The sequence below is a fragment of the Lonchura striata genome, chromosome 19 (assembly GCF_050655825.1).
Source record: "Lonchura striata isolate lonStrDom1 chromosome 19, ASM5065582v1, whole genome shotgun sequence".
Taxonomy (NCBI): Eukaryota; Metazoa; Chordata; class Aves; order Passeriformes; family Estrildidae; genus Lonchura; species Lonchura striata.
Genome location: NC_140721.1, coordinates 4,149,491 through 4,168,013, shown reverse-complemented (window position 1 = coordinate 4,168,013; position 18,523 = coordinate 4,149,491). Strand labels below are relative to the sequence as shown.

The following is an 18,523-nucleotide window of genomic DNA, read 5'->3' as shown; positions in this document are numbered from 1 at the left end:
CGTGCGGTTCTCCCGTTCTTCCTTACAACGGGGAGGGCGGGACCGAGAGAGCGGGGTCGGAACCGGGGTCGGGGCTGGGGGAGCGGGATTGGGATGGGGATTGGGATCAGGGCTGGGGGAGCGGGATTGGGATGGGGATCGGGGCTGGGGGAGCGGGATTGGGATGGGGATCGGGGCTGCGGGAGCGGGATTGGGATGGGGAATCCGGGTCGGGGCTGGAGGAGCAGGATCGGGATTGGGATGGGGAGTAGGACTGGAGGAGGGAGATTTGGGATCTGGAGCTGGGCTGGAAGAGCGGGATTGGGATGGGGATCGGGGCTGCGGGAGCGGGATTGGGATGGGGAATCCGGGTCGGGGCTGGAGGAGCGGGATCGGGATTGGGATGGGGAGTAGGACTGGAGGAGCGGGATTGGGATGGGGATCAGGGCTGGGGGAGCGGGTTTTGGATGGGGAATCCGGGTCGGGGCTGGAGGAGCGGGATCGGGATTGGGATGGGGAGTAGGACTGGAGGAGGGAGATTTGGGATCTGGAGCAGGGCTGGAAGAGCGGGATTGGGATGGGGATCGGGGCTGGAGGAGCGGGATTTGGGAGGGGATCGCGGTCGGGGCTTTAGGAGCGGGATTCGGATGGGGATCGCAGTCGGGGCTGTAGGAGCGGGATTGGGATGGGGATCGGGGCTGGAGGAGCGGGATTGGGATGGGGATCGGGGCTGGAGGGGCGGGATTGGGATGGGGATCAGGGCTGGGGGAGCGGGTTTTGGATGGGGATCGAGGCTGGAGGGGCGGGACTGGCATCAGGATCGCGGTCGGGGTCGGGGCTGGGGGAGCGGGCTCGGGACGGGGAGCGGCAGCGGCGTTTCCCCGCCCGGCCGCTGCGCGGCGCTGCCGCGGGAGGCCCGCGCGGCCCGGCTGCCCCGCTCGCCCCGGCCGCTCTGCCCCGCCCGGGCCGCGCTGACGTTGGACAACAAAGATGGCGGCGGGGAGCAGCAACTACTGGGAAGGCGAGTGGGGCGGGGGGCGGCGGGCTCGGGGCGTGCGGGGCCCTCCGGGGCACGGCCCGGGCTCGGCACGGCGGCACCGCCGCCGGGACCCCTCTGCTCTCTCCCGGGCGGCGCCGGCCTGTCAGCCGTGAGGCAGCGGTGCCCGCTGAATGAACCCCGCGGCCCCGCCGGACCTCCCGGGGCCGCGGGTGAGGGGCTGTGGGTGTCCCTCCCATCGGCGTGGGGGCTTCCCCTGAAACGCGAATTTTGAGAAATTTAGGGATTTTAGGGGAGCTAAGATTTTAGTTAGAGATAAGGCATACTAGGGTTAATTAAATGAGTAGGCCTTGATGAAGTTAAGAGTTAGTAGTTAACTAATAATTGATTGCTCGTCAGCACAATGTTTAGTTAGCTGGGTTTATAATGAAGAATATAGAAACTGACAAATAGCTTTTAGGAACATAAGACCATTGTGGGCCTCCTCTGTTCTGAAACCAACTGAAGACAAGGAATGGGAGTTCTACCAAGAGTTCATTTGTCATATTTGCATTGAAAAGGCAGAAAGGTCAGAACGAGGAAGACTTCATTGACTTCCTCATTTTGGGACCCCTCCCCATGAAAGGGACACCGACCCATTTCAAAGAACAAACCACACATGCTTAATAGCTTTTGAAATGATCAGCATACGAAGCAGGGAATGGGACGTACCAAAATGATGAACATGTATTTGTATTTTGGGTATTCAATGCTTGTATGGATAAAAGGGCTCTGTAATCACCTGGAAGCTGCGGTGTGTATTTGGGAGGTATCCCACGCACACTTTCTAACTTTAAACTGCTAGAGAGCTTTTGTCCGTCATTGGATATCGATACTAGATCAATATCCATATTTTTTAATAAATCACCCCAGCCACGGGGGGTTCCCTCTCCCCTGTGGGTGTCTCTGTGTGGGAAGTGCTCCGGCGGTGCGGGGTCCCCATGCAGGTCTGTGACTGTCCCTGCCCTGCAGATCTCAGGAAGCAGGCGAGGCAGCTGGAGAACGAGCTGGACCTGAAGCTGGTGTCCTTCAGCAAGCTCTGCACCAGCTACAGCAGCAGCCGGGACGGAAGGCGCGACAGGTATAGGTACTAGCCCGTTTCTTTATGTTTTAAACGCTGCCTGGGGTGCTTGGTGTGGTTTTATCTTTTGCTGCGTGCTGCTCCCACCTGTGGCTCTTTAGGTTTGGCTCCTTGGGAAGTTCTCAGCGCTTCTTGCTGCTGGTGTTGCTCCTGATGTGATGTCAGCGTGTGAGTCAGGCTGGGGGTGACAGGTCACTGGGGAAAGCTGGATTTAAACTTCGTTCTGTGTGGGATCAGTGAGCTTTTTATGCTGGCTTCATTTTGAGTTTTTCTTGTATTAAACTAACAGGAGGTTTTCAGGGACTTCAGTACTAGGGGAATTGAATTTAGCTTTACACCTCCCAGGTGGGCTGGTGTGCTATTTGTGAGCTTTTCCCTGCAGTTCCACAGCTCTCTGTCCATTTACAGACTTTTCTTTGCTTATTAACTGCATCCGTTGTGCATGTTGCTGCTTTAGGTATATGTGTGGATATTTTTCTATTTTATTTAATTTAATAACTGAATCCATTTTGTACCTCTCCCTCAGTTGGCAGTTCTGGAAGCCTAAGAGCACCTCAGCAATAATCATGTTACTCCTGAACATCCCTAATTTCACTTTTGTTTCTGCCTCTGTGCTGTTACTTGTCATGTAATCGTTTCCATTATTTTTGCTGTCCTGTGCCAAGCTTACTTCTCTTACTCAAAGCAAATTACCAGAGCCCTGAGTAGTCTCTGAGGGGTGTTAGTTGCCACAGTTCTGCAGGCGGGGCTGACATGTGATTTTCCTTGTGGTTTCAATTTAGAAGCAAATAGGGAAGGTGTGTGAAACTAATTGTGATAAGTGGTGTGGCCTGTGTTGCTCTGTAGGACATTGATTGCTGAATAGGTCACAGGGTTGTCCTAACACTGTGTTACTAAGCTGTGATTATATTGCTGGAGTAACATGCTAAGAGTGCAGTGCTTTCTCCTGTCAGTAAATAAATAAATCAACCTTAAAAGTTGGGGGGAGGAGGACACTGGTACCACACAGGTGTGTAGTGTCAGGCATTTATTCCCAGGAGAGATGGTATTTCCTGTAGGTGATGCTGTATCATCTGTTCAGATAAAGGCATACAGAATCAGAAAATGTAGTTTTTTCAGAGTTTATTTAATCTCTAGCAAAGCTGGGTATAGTGGAGCTTTCCAACCCCTGTCACTAGTGTTATTTCTGGCACTCATGAAATGATGCAACTTTTCAGTAACTGCTCGTCCTCTTCTCCTTAGCTCTGACACAACTCCTCTATTAAATGGATCAAGCCAGGACAGAATGTTTGAGACCATGGCTGTGGAGATTGAGCAACTTCTGGGAAAGGTAACTCGAGTTACTTTGGGTTTATTGCAGCATTTAGGCAGTATCCCAATCCGGATTTCTGCAGCGGATGCTAGGCAATCCCAGTGCGGCTGTTAGACAAGGTGTGCATGTCTAGCTGCCTCCTTCAGCTCGTGCATTGTAGTTTTCTTGCAAGAATAAGCCATTTGACATTTTCTGGGGTGTTTTTTCCTCCTGCAGCTGACTGGGATAAATGACAAGATGGCAGAGTACACCAACAGCGCGGGCGTGCCGTCGCTGAACGCGGCGCTGATGCACACGCTGCAGCGCCACAGGGACATCCTGCAGGTAACAAAGGGGCCTCCTCCCTGCCTTTGGGTTCTTTCTTGGGCTAAAATAATTATTATTATCTGTGCTGGTATCACAGCATGCTGGAGTGTCTCACCAGGAGGTGTGAATGCCACTGGTTCCATCTCGCTTTCCTTCTCTCCAGGCACCTGCTGAACTCTGAGTTGAATAAAATTGAGCTTTTTGTGTCATTGCTGACTAGAACTTAGCTGAGAAAGAACAATAAAGGGTGCTGCCTTATGTGGGTGGGTTTTATATAGCAAAAGGGGAAATGTAGTGAATTACCTTGTCTGTGTGGTTTGTCATGTAACAATGTGCAAGGGAACATCACACTTCAGAAAACATGATTGTAAAAGCTCCTAATGTTCTCAAGGGAGATGAAGGAAATGTGATGGTTAAAGCTACCAGTCAGTGCTATAAATTAACCATGGTTTCATGGTATACTCCTATTAAAATGCATGGTTGTGTACCGTTTGATTTCTGTTTGGTATCTGTGCAATCCATACTCTGTGAAAAGCAATAGCAACCATTGTATGGATGGTTACAATGGCTTTGATGCACACCAGCTGCCAGTTAAATTGTGTTTTGAGAAGTACCACCTGCCTGAAATGGTTTAAAATGTAAAATTGCATCTTAAAAATAGCAGTCATCTTTATTGTTCAGAAAAGACTTTTTTTATTAATCTGGTGTAACAACAGAATAAACTTAAGAACGTCTTCACCACACCAAAGAAGGAGGTTTTATTAGGGCTTCTGATGAGAAATTTCAACACAAACCAATTCATCAGAAAGGTGAGGATATCTGAAACTGGGAGAAGGAATTGCAATGGATTTCCCTCCACAGATGTAGCTGCAGCCATCAAATTTAGCAACTACTCTAAGAGCAGTGAGTTTTAAGAATACTTTGGATTAATTTGCAGCATTTTTGATGTTAAATTCCTGAGTTGGTCTTGCATTTTGTATGAGAGAACAGCTGACAGTTTTAAAGGTGGGTGGATCTCCTGTGGGGGTACTGTGTTGCTCTGTTGACCTCAGGTCCCTAATTTTGGGATAACTGTTTGTTATTACAGGATTACACACACGAATTCCACAAAACCAAAGCAAACTTCTTGGCAATACGAGAAAGGGAGAATCTGCTGGGATCAGTACGGAAAGACATCGAGTAAGTTGTGTTTGCTACAGCAAAGGTGTGGGACTGTCCTCAGAGGGAGAAGGTGCAGAGAATGCTTGGCATAGCTCACGTGTCTGTGCTCTGAATAAAGCAAAAGTTCCTTGAATCCACAGTTCTCATTGAGGTTCTGCTCTGTTGGGTTTTAGGTCGTACAAAAGCGGCTCAGGCGTGAACAACAGAAGAACAGAGCTGTTCCTGAAGGAGCACGAGCACCTTCGGAAGTAGGTGTTGTTTCCCCTTTGCTTGTGTTGGAGCTGCCTGACTTTCCTAGGGGGTGAAACATCTGAATTTCATGCAGCTGGTTAAATGGCTTGTGCTGAGTGTGAGCTGTGTGGGGTAGGTAATAGTCATCGTAGTGTCAGTGACTGGGACTTTAGGATCTTGGCAGTGACAGTTTTGTGTTGTTTCCAGGGGCTTTTGCAAATCACTTGTGGCTCAGACCTCCTCCTCCCAAGGGAGTGGATGCCTTTCACTCTAACTGGGGTAAAGCTTAAGAAACTAAACTAAGAAACTCCCATGATTTGGCTGGGTTTCCCTCTCCTTTTCTTTTGTCGCTCAGACAGAGAATAACCTTTTCTCCTTTTGTCTCTACTGAATGTGTACAAAAAGTGATGGAAGAGATTAATTCCTAAATTACCTATGCACTTGAATATTTGCAAATTAATTCTAGGTTATCTAGCAGATAACATGCCAAATAGAAAGCACTTTGTTGTTTTTCCTGTTGCAGAGAGGGCATAAAGTTCTGAGTAGCTGCTTTGTGTGTCCTTGTTCAGCAAAAACAGCACAGGTGAGAGCAAGAACTGGAGGGTTTGTGGATTTTAGAGTCAGGAGATAGCTCTGGTCTTCCTGCCTCTCTCCTTGCCTGTAGTTGTGCTAAATCTCAGGCTCACACGAGAGGGCAGGCTTGCATTTAAAAAAACCAAATAAATAAATAATTACATGTGGCTTTCTTATGATGAAACTTACAGCCAAAACAGCACAAAAGACTACTACAGGAAATTAAATAATTTTTTTTCAGTTGTGGTTTATCCTCAGTTTTCTGTAATATATTTAAAACTTAATTGATTGAAAGCTTGAATTAGGACTTCTATTAAGTATGATCTTGAAATAGAATGGTTAAATATTTCTGGAGTTGTAAAATACCCTTCTAAGAAACTTATATTACCCTGAGTCCATTACTTTAAAAAGTTTGCAAAAATTAAGAGCAGAAAACTTTATGCATTTTGTAAATATTTTCTGGCTGATGTCTTCAGAATTTGAGCCTAACATTTATTGAAGCATTGATTATTTGGTTTTTTAAATATACTAAACTCTGCAGTATGTTTACAGGATTAAAATGCATGAAAAATAAAGTTAAGGCAGTTTTAGAAATAGTTTAAAACCATCTGGGTGATTATTTGAAAATGTTAAGACTTGAGAAAAACCCACCACAACACTGAGGAAAAGAAAACCAGAAATAAGTGCGAGTTGGGTATCTTTAGTAAAAAGGGCCAAAACTAATCATGGGATACTCTGCAAGGTGGAGATAACTGGAAGGACTGTGAAAAAATCCAGTGTAAAAGAAGAAGACAACACTGGCAAGAAATCAAAGCTTGAAAAACTTTTGAATTGAGAATCAGTAAGCTCAGAAAAAGATACTGGTAGAGGAAATTATTAGAGAGTTTCAACATATTTGTCTTCAGAGAAAGCAGTTGATGAGCTATTCATGCCAAAAAGCTGCAAAAGCTAAGAAAAGGTCCCAAGAAATCACCAGGAGCTGGCAAATTACACCAAACATGCTCCTAGGATAAATTGACAAGCTTTGTGTGAGTCATGATGCTGAATATTTGTAGTGCAGTAAATCCTGGTGCCAGACTAATTGACAGAAGCAGATGATGAATATATTTACATGAAGACACAGGAGTAAAAATCCAAATGTTTTCAATGGAGTATAATCTATGAAAAAAGCTTGAAAAACACACACAGGAATATAAACTTTATCATGTATATATTCTCCAAAGCAGTGTAATAAAGCCACAGGATTTACATATTCATGTCAGATATTGGCGCATTTACTTGGTCTTGACCCTGCTTAATTTATTATATTAAGTACTTTGATCTATTACATATTTATTGCATGGTCTGATAACAATGTGTGAACTGCTACCCCACTGCTGAGTGCCAGACTCTTCTGTCAGCCTTTTCCTTCATGCACAACCATGTGAAACAGGATAAATTCTAAACATTTATTAGCAGGTAATAACATGGTTATAAAGATCTTTTAGTGACTCTGTGATCTCGTTCTCAAAATGTTTTTAAATATCTCAAGATGACAAAAAACTTGTCAGCTTTCTTTCCAAAAAATACCTGCAACAATTAAAACCTCTCCAGATATCTTAGGCTGGACCTGAGGCAGCAGCATAAATCTGAAGTGGATGTTAACACAAACTGGGGTTTGCTCTTCAAAAAGCTGCAGTTTGGGATTGTTTGTGGGGTATCTCACTGGGGAGCAACAAGAGAAACAAGAAACTTCTGCTTTTTGCCTCAATCTGCCTCTTTAATTTTTGTGTCACATTGTGAACACCACAAAGAAGATCCTCTTAATGCTGCACATGTAGGTAATCCTGAAAAAGGAGAGGAAATGAGAAATCTGTGATTTTCATTCAGATGCTGATGCATGAAAGGTTCCAACACACATTAGGCAGAAGGGAGTGACAAAAAGCACTGTGCAAACCCTGCCTGTGCCTGGCTTTCCATTAAGCCACGAGGATCCTGGATCCATTTGGCCTCCCTTTGGCAGGGTGGGGCTGGCTGCTGTGTCAGTGCTGCTGGCAGCACTGGGGATTCCCACCTTGGAATCCCCATGGAGCTGGGGCAGCCCTCGGGGAGGGGGCCCTGTGCTGAGGGTGAGACAGAACACATTCTATTCCTTTCCCCTCAAAAGCTTCACTGCTGCTCAGTCCATTTTATAAAGCAGCTCTTTGTTGGGAAAGGAGATTTGTCTAGAAATTCTGCTGGCTGTGGATAAGAGGCATGAAGTTCCCAAGTCTCTCAGTTTCCTGTCTAAGTTATAGACAGGTAATTCAAGAATAGCTTTACCAACCACTGGAGAAATGAACCATAGCACCTATCTTTTTAATAAAAAAATAACCCTATTAATTAAAATAAAATTGGCAGACAGATGTTGTTGAGCATTGATGCCTGATACCTCAGATTTCTTGGCATGTCACATGCTTAAAGAAATACCCAATCTAGCGTGGTCATGTTTGCTGTCCATTTCTGAAATCTTGTTTTCTTGTGTCTCTGCCATTCCATAAAGGTATTTAATCTTCTGTGCTTTTGGCCAGAGGTACAAACAAGTCATCCTTTTTCTTCTAATGCTGTTTTCCATCTAAAGAAAACAATTTTGATAAATAGCTCTAGCTTAGCATTTTAAAAACTGCTCTGAAAAGTGCTGCCTCAGAGGAAACAATTCTGTTGTTAACTTAGAGTCTGCCCTGAGAAATTCTGCAGTTATTGATGAGTTATAGTCTAAATCAGCAAAAAAGGAACTAATGTCCTTGATTAAATTTGCTATATTGTGTGTGTGTACTAGTGAATATCTCCCTTGTCTTGTAGGTGAGTGATACCAGGGGGTACTGGTGAGTTTGTGTGAAAATTGTTGAAATCTTCAGAAGTTTAGATTACAGATTTTATTACCTATGATGAATTCCTTGTAAAACGAGGTGAAAACACACCAATCCTGTCATTGTGGGGCAACTGTGTGATTATTACTTTATTACTCAGCTCCAGCACTCCAAAATTAGTCATTTTTCCCTTTCTAAAAGAAGTGGCTGGTGGTGAAGCAGGTGCCTGTGTGGTGCAGATATCATTAGCTGTGTTTTTAATTGTTGTCAGGTGGCTGCATGTTTCTGCTGAGTGTTGCTATGCAGCCTGTGAATCTATCCAGTAAATTTTTTTATAACTCCTCCTAGTTGGAGTCTTGTGTGTGAGTGGTGCAGTTAGGTGAGATGAACTTGCTGCAAGTGTTCAGACACCCCTGTGTGTGTTAAAATGTTCAAAACTGGCACAGAGAGGGCCAGGCTGCCAGAGTAGGTGGGTAAGGAACTTTTTTTGAAGGAGGAAAAAGAGGAGAGCAAACAAATCAGAGGGAAGTGTGCTGCATGGGAAGAGAAAAGAGGAATAAAAGAAGTGAGCAAAAGAAATAACAGGAACCTGCAGCAGCTGTGTAATGGTGCTAATTAATAATACATACCTGAGATGATGAGGAGAAATTAATGTTTGTGCAGTGCTTCATGTATGTGGAGTACTCTGGAGTAGTAAACACTTTTATTGCTCTCATTATGGTATTTGGTTATCAGCAGAACTGTTTCAAATTTCCTGCTGTTGTTTGGGCAGAAAAGGGCACACTGAGTAGAGAATAATCACCAGGAAAACTGCTTCCAAACTTTGTTGGTGGTACAGGCAAGATCTTAATGGAGGGAGTGACTTACTGACTTTTTCCTCTAAATATTTTCTTTCCTGACAAATTTTCACTTCAGCACTAATCTGCAGAGAGAAATCAACTCAACAAAATGCAGAGACACCTTGCAGGGTTTTTGATTACAGGCGATGTGATCTTTTGGGAGAAAGCTGCCAGTTTTCTACCTGAATAGAATTTCTTTTTCTTTTGTTGTCCCTGTTCTCTGTTCTGCATGCCCTGGTTTCCATTCACTGTGCAGTTCTGCTCGGGTTCCTGTGGATTTCAGTGGAACTTGAGGGTTGGATTAAGACCAGAGAGCTGAGGTTGCCTCCCTTCCCATCTCCTCACCAATTTCCAGTTGCAGAGGACACACAGTTGCCTGGGCAGGAACTGTTCCAGCTGACACACAATTTACCACTGCATCTTCTTCATCTTCTCTTGGGAACAGAGAATGCAGAAAAACCAGCTAATTCACCAAGTCCTTTTTCCATCCCAAGGTGGCTGGGGAAGCAGCAGGGAGGGAGGAAAGTGATGAGCCCTTCCCTGGGTGCCCCACTTTACTCAGGCCCAGTAAGGGTTTTTGGTTTGGTTTTTTTTTTGTTTTGTTTTGTTTTTGTTTTTTTTTTTTTGTTTTTTTTTTTTTAATTACCAAACTTGCCTCTTAATTAAACTGGTTTTTTTGTTCGTGTCAGAGCAGAATGCAGTGTTCTTGTGGTTCCATTCTCTTAATTTGAATGCAGATTTTAACTGAAGCAGCACTTGGGAATGAATAATCTTTGCTCTGTAGCAGTTATGAGAAAAACCCAAGCAGCTGTGGCCTGGGAGGACAGAGGAGCTCTGCATGGCCCTGCTTTGGGGGTTTGCATCTGGTGTTGTTTGGTGCAGCCCTGCTGGAGAAGGGCTGCAGCACTTTGCCCATTGAACTGGAAGTTACAGTGCAAGGAGGGATTGGGGAATCTAGGTTAAAACATCTCTCTGCTGGCCATTAATTGCAAGAGCTCTGGCAATGGTGTGCTGCTGTTTTCCCAAACACTGTTGGCTTGTTTTCTTTGTTTCTGGAATAAGGAAGTTTGGGAAATTGCTGCATTAAAAGTGTGTGCCAGTGCTGGATGGCTGTGGTAATCACCTCACTGCCTTAGCAGTGAATAACTCAGACTTTTGGGGCAGGGCTCTGTGCTCTGTCTGAGCAGCAGCACAAAGCAAATGTTTTTCAAAGAAAGGATTTGAGCAAAGGAGGATTTTTGGTGTTGCAAAGGCTTACTTAAGGATGCACAACAGCTTGTCCTGTAATCCTGTTTCAAAATACAATTCTAGTCTGTCTTTCTGCTGTCTCCTATTCTATTGCTGCAGAGTTTACTTGATTGCATCAGTGATTCTTGCCTTTAGCCTTATCTCTGTCTGGGCTTGAATGGGTTTTACCTCCAAGGCTGCTGGCAGAACCTCTGTCTCCTGAAAGACTCCTGGCAGAGGGACACGAGGCCACTGGAAGTGGCTGGATCAGCTTCTCCTGTCCCAGTCCCAGACTGAATATGACACTTGGGCACATCATCGACTCAGCTGCAGCACCAGGCTGGGAATAATTTGCTGTTTGCTTATTTAATAGTAAATAATGTTTAGAGAGGGAGACAATTCATGTCTTCTGGGAAAGGAGAAACTTCACTATATATAATTATATGACTGTATGAGCAAGTTATTGAAGTAGTTTAATGAGAATTTGGGGAGGTTCAAAGCTTCCAGGCAATGAAGGAAGATGCTCTCTTGGGTATTGTTATTATTTATAAATAACTTAATAAAAGGTCATGAAAATCAGCCAAGCAGTTCAGGATTTAAGAAGGTTTTTTCCCCTCTAAAAATAGTTTGAGCTTCATTAGGGTAAAATCAACTATTTCTTTTAATCTTCCTGTGCTGTATTTAGAGCTAAAAAAAACCCTCTACCCCAAACCACTAAAGCTTCTATGTCTCAATGTTTATTTGCCTGCTTTCCTGATAGTTGGCTTGCTTTAACAATACTGTTATCAGTAATTTCACTGACACTGATGACTGTTGTGACATTTTTGTATCTAAATGTGTCTGAAGTGATGGGGACACCAAATGAAAAATAAAGACAAAACCATCAAACCCACACAGCACAAAACTTAGTTTGGGAATTTCCAGTGTAACTCCCAGTACAAAACTGAATTATCCAGGTGACAAAGGTTGTAGCCACGTTGTCATTAATGAGCTTCAAGCTCATTGTTTGCTTTTCATTGAAGGCTTATGGATGAAATTCCATGTACCTCAGGGAAAGTGGCTGTGGAAACTCTTGTAGATCTTTATGAATGTCTGCAGAAGCTAAAGAGCAAACCCTCACAGAGTGAAAGATTACCTGCATTTATAATAGAAAGAAAAAAGTGTCTGGGACAAAAACTCTGCTTTGGTTCTTGATTCTGAGCTTCCCCTTATAAACAGCACTTGGCTCTTAATCTGGGGAAGGGGAAGGATATAAAACCACACTTCAAACTTCAGGGCTCTGTGGTTTCTTCTGAAGTTTTTTTCCTCCTTTCAGAAATAAACAAGTCGCTGATGCATGTTTTATTTGTTTTTAGCTTTCCTTTCAACATTGTTTCTTAACTAGGACAGCTTCCCCCCACCAAGGTCTGTATTGAAATCAGGGCTTTCAGGAGTGCTGAAATCCTTCCTGCATAGGTTGGTTCTGAAAAGCAGGTGCAGCTTTTCAACAGAATCAACAGTTGTGGAGTTTTATAGAATTTCTTTTGTGCATTCTGAGAATCACTTTTATATTCTAATGCAGCATGTCATTTTTTTGTCAGTGTGGCTGTGTACTTCATTATTCTTTAGGGCCAGGAGTGCTTGCTCATTATTTGCTATTGGATCCTCCAGTAAAAACAAGCTGTTGAACTCAATTTGATGTGTATGGATATGTTAAATAGTGATTATTTCAATTTCCTCATATACAGAGTGTATCTCTGGGAAAGTTACCACACTACTGCATAAATGTCATTCTTGAGTTTTATTTAATTTCAACCTCTCCTAATGCATCAAAATTAGGTTCTCATTCTTGGCTGCTGAATGATTGCTGTGCAGATTCCTTTGTGTTCTATCAAATCCACGATGCTAAGCAGAACTAGATCCAAATTACCCTTAAAGCATCCCTATTTTATCCTAATAATAGAGTTCTGTTTAGAACTTTTCAAGGACCTTAGTTCTGTTTTGGTTTGAAAGATGCAGAGTGTTTTCCTCTCACTTGAGAGACTTGTTTATATCAAGTTTATTTGCACTTGTGGAAGAATGCATCTTGTTCAGCCTCAGATAAAAAGCCCTAAGAACACTGGGAAATTGGGTCAGAAGGAAAATGCTGAGATCTTTAACCATTAATGAATTGCATCCTGGGTTTGGCTTGTGGATGGTTGAAATGCACTTTACATTTTGAACCACAAGTGTTTGTTATGTTGCATCGTTAACTATGCAGCTTCAAAAATCATTTTCTGCAACTTAATTAACAGGCAGGTAGAGAGTTGTAAATCAGGTACCTCAGCCAAGTCCTGCATGAAAGCCACAGAGCTTCTCCCAAAAAAACCCTCAAAACCACAGCAGGTGAAAATGCAGTTAGGGAGCAGAGCACATGTCTGTGTGGATTTTAGGGTTTCATACTACATTAAAAAGTTGGGTTGTCATCCTAAGGATAACTCTCACTTCATTTCTGTGTTAGCTGGACTGGAAATTAAAAAGATATTAATTATAAAGTTGTTTATGTGACGGGGCTCTTGCAGAAGACATTCCCCTTTGTGTTCTCCTGGTTACTTAGGAGTGTGTGAGTAATAGAATGGCTCTTTAGCTTTGCCAAGCTTTAGTCAAAAAACACTGAGCTAGAAAAGTGATACAATCTTATTTTGTTACAGCACAGATTACAAACAGCTTGTGTTTGTTGTAAGCTGAGCATCTCCTGTCTGTGTGTGCCCAACAAATCAGCCGTGACAGGTTATCCTGGGAGAGGTCAGTGTCAGATAGCAGAGCCTGTGCTGCTTGGTTTTGAGGGGTTTTCCCTTTAGTTAAAGGTCCCATCCAAATTCCATGTTTTAAACCAGGAGCAATAATGCAGGCAGCCCTGCCCCTGGCTGCTGGCAGAGCGTGCAGATGTAGAATTTGAGGAAATGCCTATAGAGTCCATTAGGAAGTTACTGGAATTGTTCTGACAGTTGTGGTTGCTGATAATGACTTACAGTAAGGCCTGCCCTCCTCAGTCCATTTCCCTTTGTTCCTATGGGTAATATGGAGCAATTATATGGGGGTCAGTCTCTCCAGGAACTTCTCCCAAGCATGACTTGAGGCCTGGTGGTGCCACCCTGGCACTGGTTTGTGCTCACCCAGCTGCTGCACTTCACGTGGACAGCAGGAGCTGTTCTCATTTTTAAAGTTCTTACCCGAGTTCTTTGGGTGGACTGAGCACTGCAGGTTATTGAGAAGCTCTTATTCCCTTATAGATTTGCTCTAAGGGAAGAAGTATTGCTGCTGCTCACCCTCTTGGGGCTCTCAGGCACTTTCCCAGTCGTCTGCATGCCAAAGAGCTTTCTTGGCTAACTCCTCTTTTAGAGAAACAGTTCTTCCACTCTGTAATTCCCAGGCAAATCCATGGAGTTCAGTGGAGGAACAGGCTAAACCCTTTGGAAATCCAGGAGAAACAGCTGTTGGTGTTCAAACCTGTGAAGGCAGATCCCTGTTTTAAGGGAGAAAATCCCTTGGTATTTGTTTGCCTCTTTAAACTGAGTTAGAGCAACTAATCTTTTTATTGGTCATGTTGCACAAGTAGATGTGTTTATAGGTGGTAGCTGCAATGTGCTTTTCTTAGTGTACCTAAAGTCCAAATGGCTGGAATTGATGAGCTGTTGAGGTATTTACTTAGTGATGTAGCTAGAAGTTGGATTTTTAGCTGAATTTGTGTTCCAGGATTGCAGTTGGAGGGAGGAGGTTTCACCAGATTCTTTTCCTGGAAATCCTTTGGCAGATTTTTCCCTACAGTGAAAAGAGATGCCTTCTGTGTATTTTTTGCCCTCATGTACAATTTCTTTCCATCTGGAAAGAAATTCAGCACCAGACAACGTTGGTTTACTCTTGCCTAGAGCAATGGATTCTGTTCCAGTGCCTTGCATTCAGGATTTAACAAATTGCTTGCATTGATGAAAAGTGGCATGATATTGTACTTTTTTCTTTTCCAATTTTGCAACTATTCCTTATTCTTACTGGAAATTATTTCGGAGATGTGCAGAAATAAGCTGACTGAGGTGTTCAGAGATTGTAGGTGGGATATGTTGAGCAAATTTATACATTGATTAATGCTCACATTTGTGCTGGGTTTTGTGTTTGATTATTGCCTTCTGCAACAGGCAATGTGACAAAATTGCATTTCCTTAGAATCCTGATTTGTGCTTGAATTAACACTCAAAGGAAACCAACAAAAGAGAGCAGTTGGATCAGTATTTGAACCTTTCTTTTCTTTTAGAGTGGTTTCTGTGGGGAAACTCTTCATCCCTGAAAATGCCTCCTGCCTTTGTTTTTGGCCAGCCAGGTTTTCTCATGCTGGAAGTGGAAGATGTATGCTTCATGGTCAAATATATCAGTCAGTAGATACACTTCTACACCAATTCTTGTCTTCAGCAACTTTGAAATTGAATCAAACTTGGGACAAGTCTTATAAAATCTGGAATATCTTGTTATCACAGGAAGGGGGAGGGAAATCTTCTGTTTTACATTCTTCTACTTAAGTTTTTAAAGAGCTTAATGATCTTATGAATTTTTAATATGGTAAGGAATGTTGATGGCAAAAAGAAAAAATGAGTTTGGAGATGGAGGTTTTTCTCTGTGTGTGTGCACAGTGTCTTTTTCATTGTTATTGTGTTATTATGAAGATGGAGATAACTGAGTGTATAAATCAGATTTGCCTTATACCTGTATGTTTGTATTAGAGTGTGTTTTGCAGTATTTGCATTCCTGGAAGCTCCACATTGCCTGGTGATCCAGGACTGTGAAAATATGAAAAGTTTATTGGAGGCAGTTTGAGAGAGCAAAGACTTAGTGATTTATCTTGCAGTTAGAGAAAGAACAAAGTAAAATTATTATTTCTGAAGTTATTCTTTCTGAAAGGAAGAAAATAGTTTTCAAGTGCTATATTAGTTTATTCTACAGGGTTTTCCCTGTTCCTTTTAAATTATTCTATGTGATGATATTGTCCTTAATTTCATCTGAAGGGTTTAAAGCATGTTGTGGGATGAGTTGTGTGCAGATGAGTTTTACTGCTCTTCTCCACTTGGTTTGGGTATCAGCAGCAAAATCTATGGATATGGGAGAAGCCCAGTCCTCAGCTAAGTATTCATCTGTATTAATGAATTTTATTTCAGTACAAACACAGAGATTTGCCTTACAAACAACATAAAATGCTTTCTTTTAATTCTAAAAACCTGATGTGGCGAGCAGGACTCTTTTCTATCAAGGAGGCAATATTTCACTTAATTTCTCCTTCAGATTAATTTACCTGTCTGCATATTTAAAGCACAAGCTGTGCCATCTTCTGCAGACAGCAGTTGCACAGAGGCCTGGGTATTTCATATGCATGGCTGCTGCTGCTGGGCTCGTGCCATTCTTTACAGGAGGTGATTGCCTCAGCAGCTTCCAGCCTTTCTTTCCTGTAGTATTTTTAAAAAGCTTTGTCTGTCTGGACAGGTGAAAATGCAGAGTTTATTGAAATAGATGGCAAGTCAGATTAATAATGCCCAGAACCATCTTTTGCTTGGATGTTCATAAGGAAATGTTCACTGGATTTGTTGTCTTTGCTTGGACAGCAGAAGAACAAAGTCGATAGATTTTAATTTAAGAGCTTCTTTTTGTAGTGTTTTGAATATGTGAGTTAAGCACAATTGCCTCGTTCAATGTTATTTTCTTATTCTGGGAAACGGTTGAAATGAACATTATTTTTAATTGTGAGAACAGCTTCTATTTGTGGAGAACAGGTTATTAATAGTCAGAGATCTGCAAACTTCCCTTGTGTCTCTGGGCCCTGTTGTACTTTGTGTTCTTGAGCTTCCTTAAATCTGACTTATTTTTATGGTTAGGAGCTGTAAAATGAATGAAACAGATGCTTCTGTTTGGGTGTCACTGTGAGTGAACTTTACAATCTGTATTTGCCAAGGAATCCAAAGCTGCACATCAGAATCCCTGAAATGTTCCTGCCTGCCTTTACCAGAATGTCAGGGAATGTCATGGCCATTCCTGTGGAGTTTGCTCACCTTGCAAGGAGAGATGAGTTTGGAAATCCTCTCAAGACCTGATTCTTCTTGGGCTGGGAAGAACACACTGGAAGCTGTGCTAATAAATCTGTGCTTCCTTTAGACTGCCCTTACCTACACATCTTCATTCTGAAGCAAATTCCTGTTTTAAATATTTGAGGTGATTCCACATAAGTTGAGAAACATTTGAACTTGAGGCTTCAGATGCCTGCTAAATGTACTGTGGTGGCATTTGCAGCTCATGCCTGTGTGTGTTGGTGTTCAGAACTGGTTTTTTAATGGTTTATACACTTTTATGACCTTCTGTCATCATTTTACAGGTAGCCACCTTCCCAGAGTTTATTTTCGTGTGTGTATAAACATAAACACACATAGAAAAATAAAGCAGTGTAATGTAATTGAAGCTTTTAAGTCACTTCTTGTGTTTATGTGTCTAAGTAATAAAATTGCCCATCTACAGCTTTCTCTGACATAAAAAGCAGTGAGTGTCCCTGCTGCAAACTGGCAAGCCTAATTTTGGTGCTCTAAAAGCCTTGGATGACATCCTAGTTCACTTGAGGTCTGTAAAAGTGTTCAGCTTCTTTGTCATCTTCAGTTCATCAGCATAAAAATTCTATAATTTTATCAGTTAAATGGACAAAGAGCTGGTAATGATTTTTCTAAGGTAGGTTTTTAATAGGGCTGTTCTACCATTTTCTTCCACAGAATTTTTTTAAGTGTAACCTGTTACCAGCAAGGTTTTTAATACCTTTTCATTGATAAATTCTTTTAAAATAATTGAACCTTTTCTGAAATTATTCATTGTTGTGCACTGCTCTTGCTTTTGAGGCTGTTTTCTAATGGTTTTTCAGTTCATTCTGATTATGCCTTGCCCACATAACACACTTGTCTATTAGAGACTGTCTTTGAAAAGCACATTCTCAGCTGGATTGTGTCTCTTGGAGACTCAGCAATTGCAGAAATCTGTAATGCTTTGCTTCCCTGTTCTGCCAGCCTTGGGGTCATTGGAAATGCTGTGAGACTGCTCTGTGTACACAGCTAGGGTGTTTCCCTTCTCTGTGCCTGTGTAATAAATACCACACAGTGAATAAAACTGGTTTTATTTGCTTAAACCAACGTGCTCACAGCTGATGTGAATCTTAGAGAGCGTAGCTCTGTTTGCTGCCCCAGTTGAGTCCCTGGCAGCTTAAAATTGAGCAAAATATTTTTAGTGCTCTGTTCTGTGTCTATATTTCAAGCCATGGATAGCCTGAAATAGCAACCTTGGTGTTTTCACTTGTCTTCACAGAGAAATAAAGTCATTGTGTTTGCCTCTCCCCCTCCCCAGCAGGTCACACACGTGGCCCAGCACGCTCCTCCAGCTGGAGCTGTGGGGGGATCTCCAGAATTCCTGTGGGAAGGAGAAAAGTTCCAAATCAGGCAGCTCTGGCTGAGTCAGAGGCAGAGCTGTGCTGCTCTGGGGGCTGGCAAAACACTTGGAATGAGGAGGGTGGAGGATGGAGATGGCCGTGCCCTGTTGGCATCTTTGAGTTTGGAAGCAATAAATTCTGATTTAATACTGAAAGCAGTAGCCAGTACAACATAAAATTATTTTTCTGTCAGGCTGATTTCCTCCTCATATTGCAAATTCAATATTTTTTGCAGTTATTCTCCAAGAATTTGTGTGGATCTGTGGGATGAACACAGCAGTTGTAGGGGTGCTTTGCTGGTTCTGCACTGTGGGAATGATGCAGGCACCTGTTCCATGTCAGGGTTGCATTGGAAATATTGATTGCTGTAACGTGAGGTGTTTTTCTGGCATTTCACAACTGCCCTGCAAAGCAGTGATGAAAACCCCGTGTGAAAACTGAGCACAGAAAATGAGAAATAGCTGCACCCATCCAAGGATCTCATTACTCTCTTT

General features: G+C 42.8%; 1 protein-coding gene across 2 annotated transcripts in view; it reads left to right on the top strand.

Moving 5' to 3' along the window:
• Nucleotides 1-958: 958 nt before the first annotated feature.
• Nucleotides 959-18,523, top strand: part of GOSR1 (golgi SNAP receptor complex member 1) — a 28,228-nt gene continuing 10,663 nt past the window's right edge. The window contains exons 1-6 of one of the 2 annotated variants that reach the window (XM_021524957.3): nucleotides 959-1,000; nucleotides 1,988-2,096; nucleotides 3,339-3,426; nucleotides 3,625-3,732; nucleotides 4,802-4,893; nucleotides 5,049-5,123. In XM_021524957.3, the coding sequence (XP_021380632.1) occupies nucleotides 970-1,000; nucleotides 1,988-2,096; nucleotides 3,339-3,426; nucleotides 3,625-3,732; nucleotides 4,802-4,893; nucleotides 5,049-5,123 (503 nt within the window). In that variant the 5' untranslated portion in view covers nucleotides 959-969. Of the gene's footprint in view, nucleotides 1,001-1,987; nucleotides 2,103-3,338; nucleotides 3,427-3,624; nucleotides 3,733-4,801; nucleotides 4,894-5,048; nucleotides 5,124-18,523 lie in introns of both variants that reach the window. The other variant, XM_021524956.3, reaches the window with a different exon arrangement.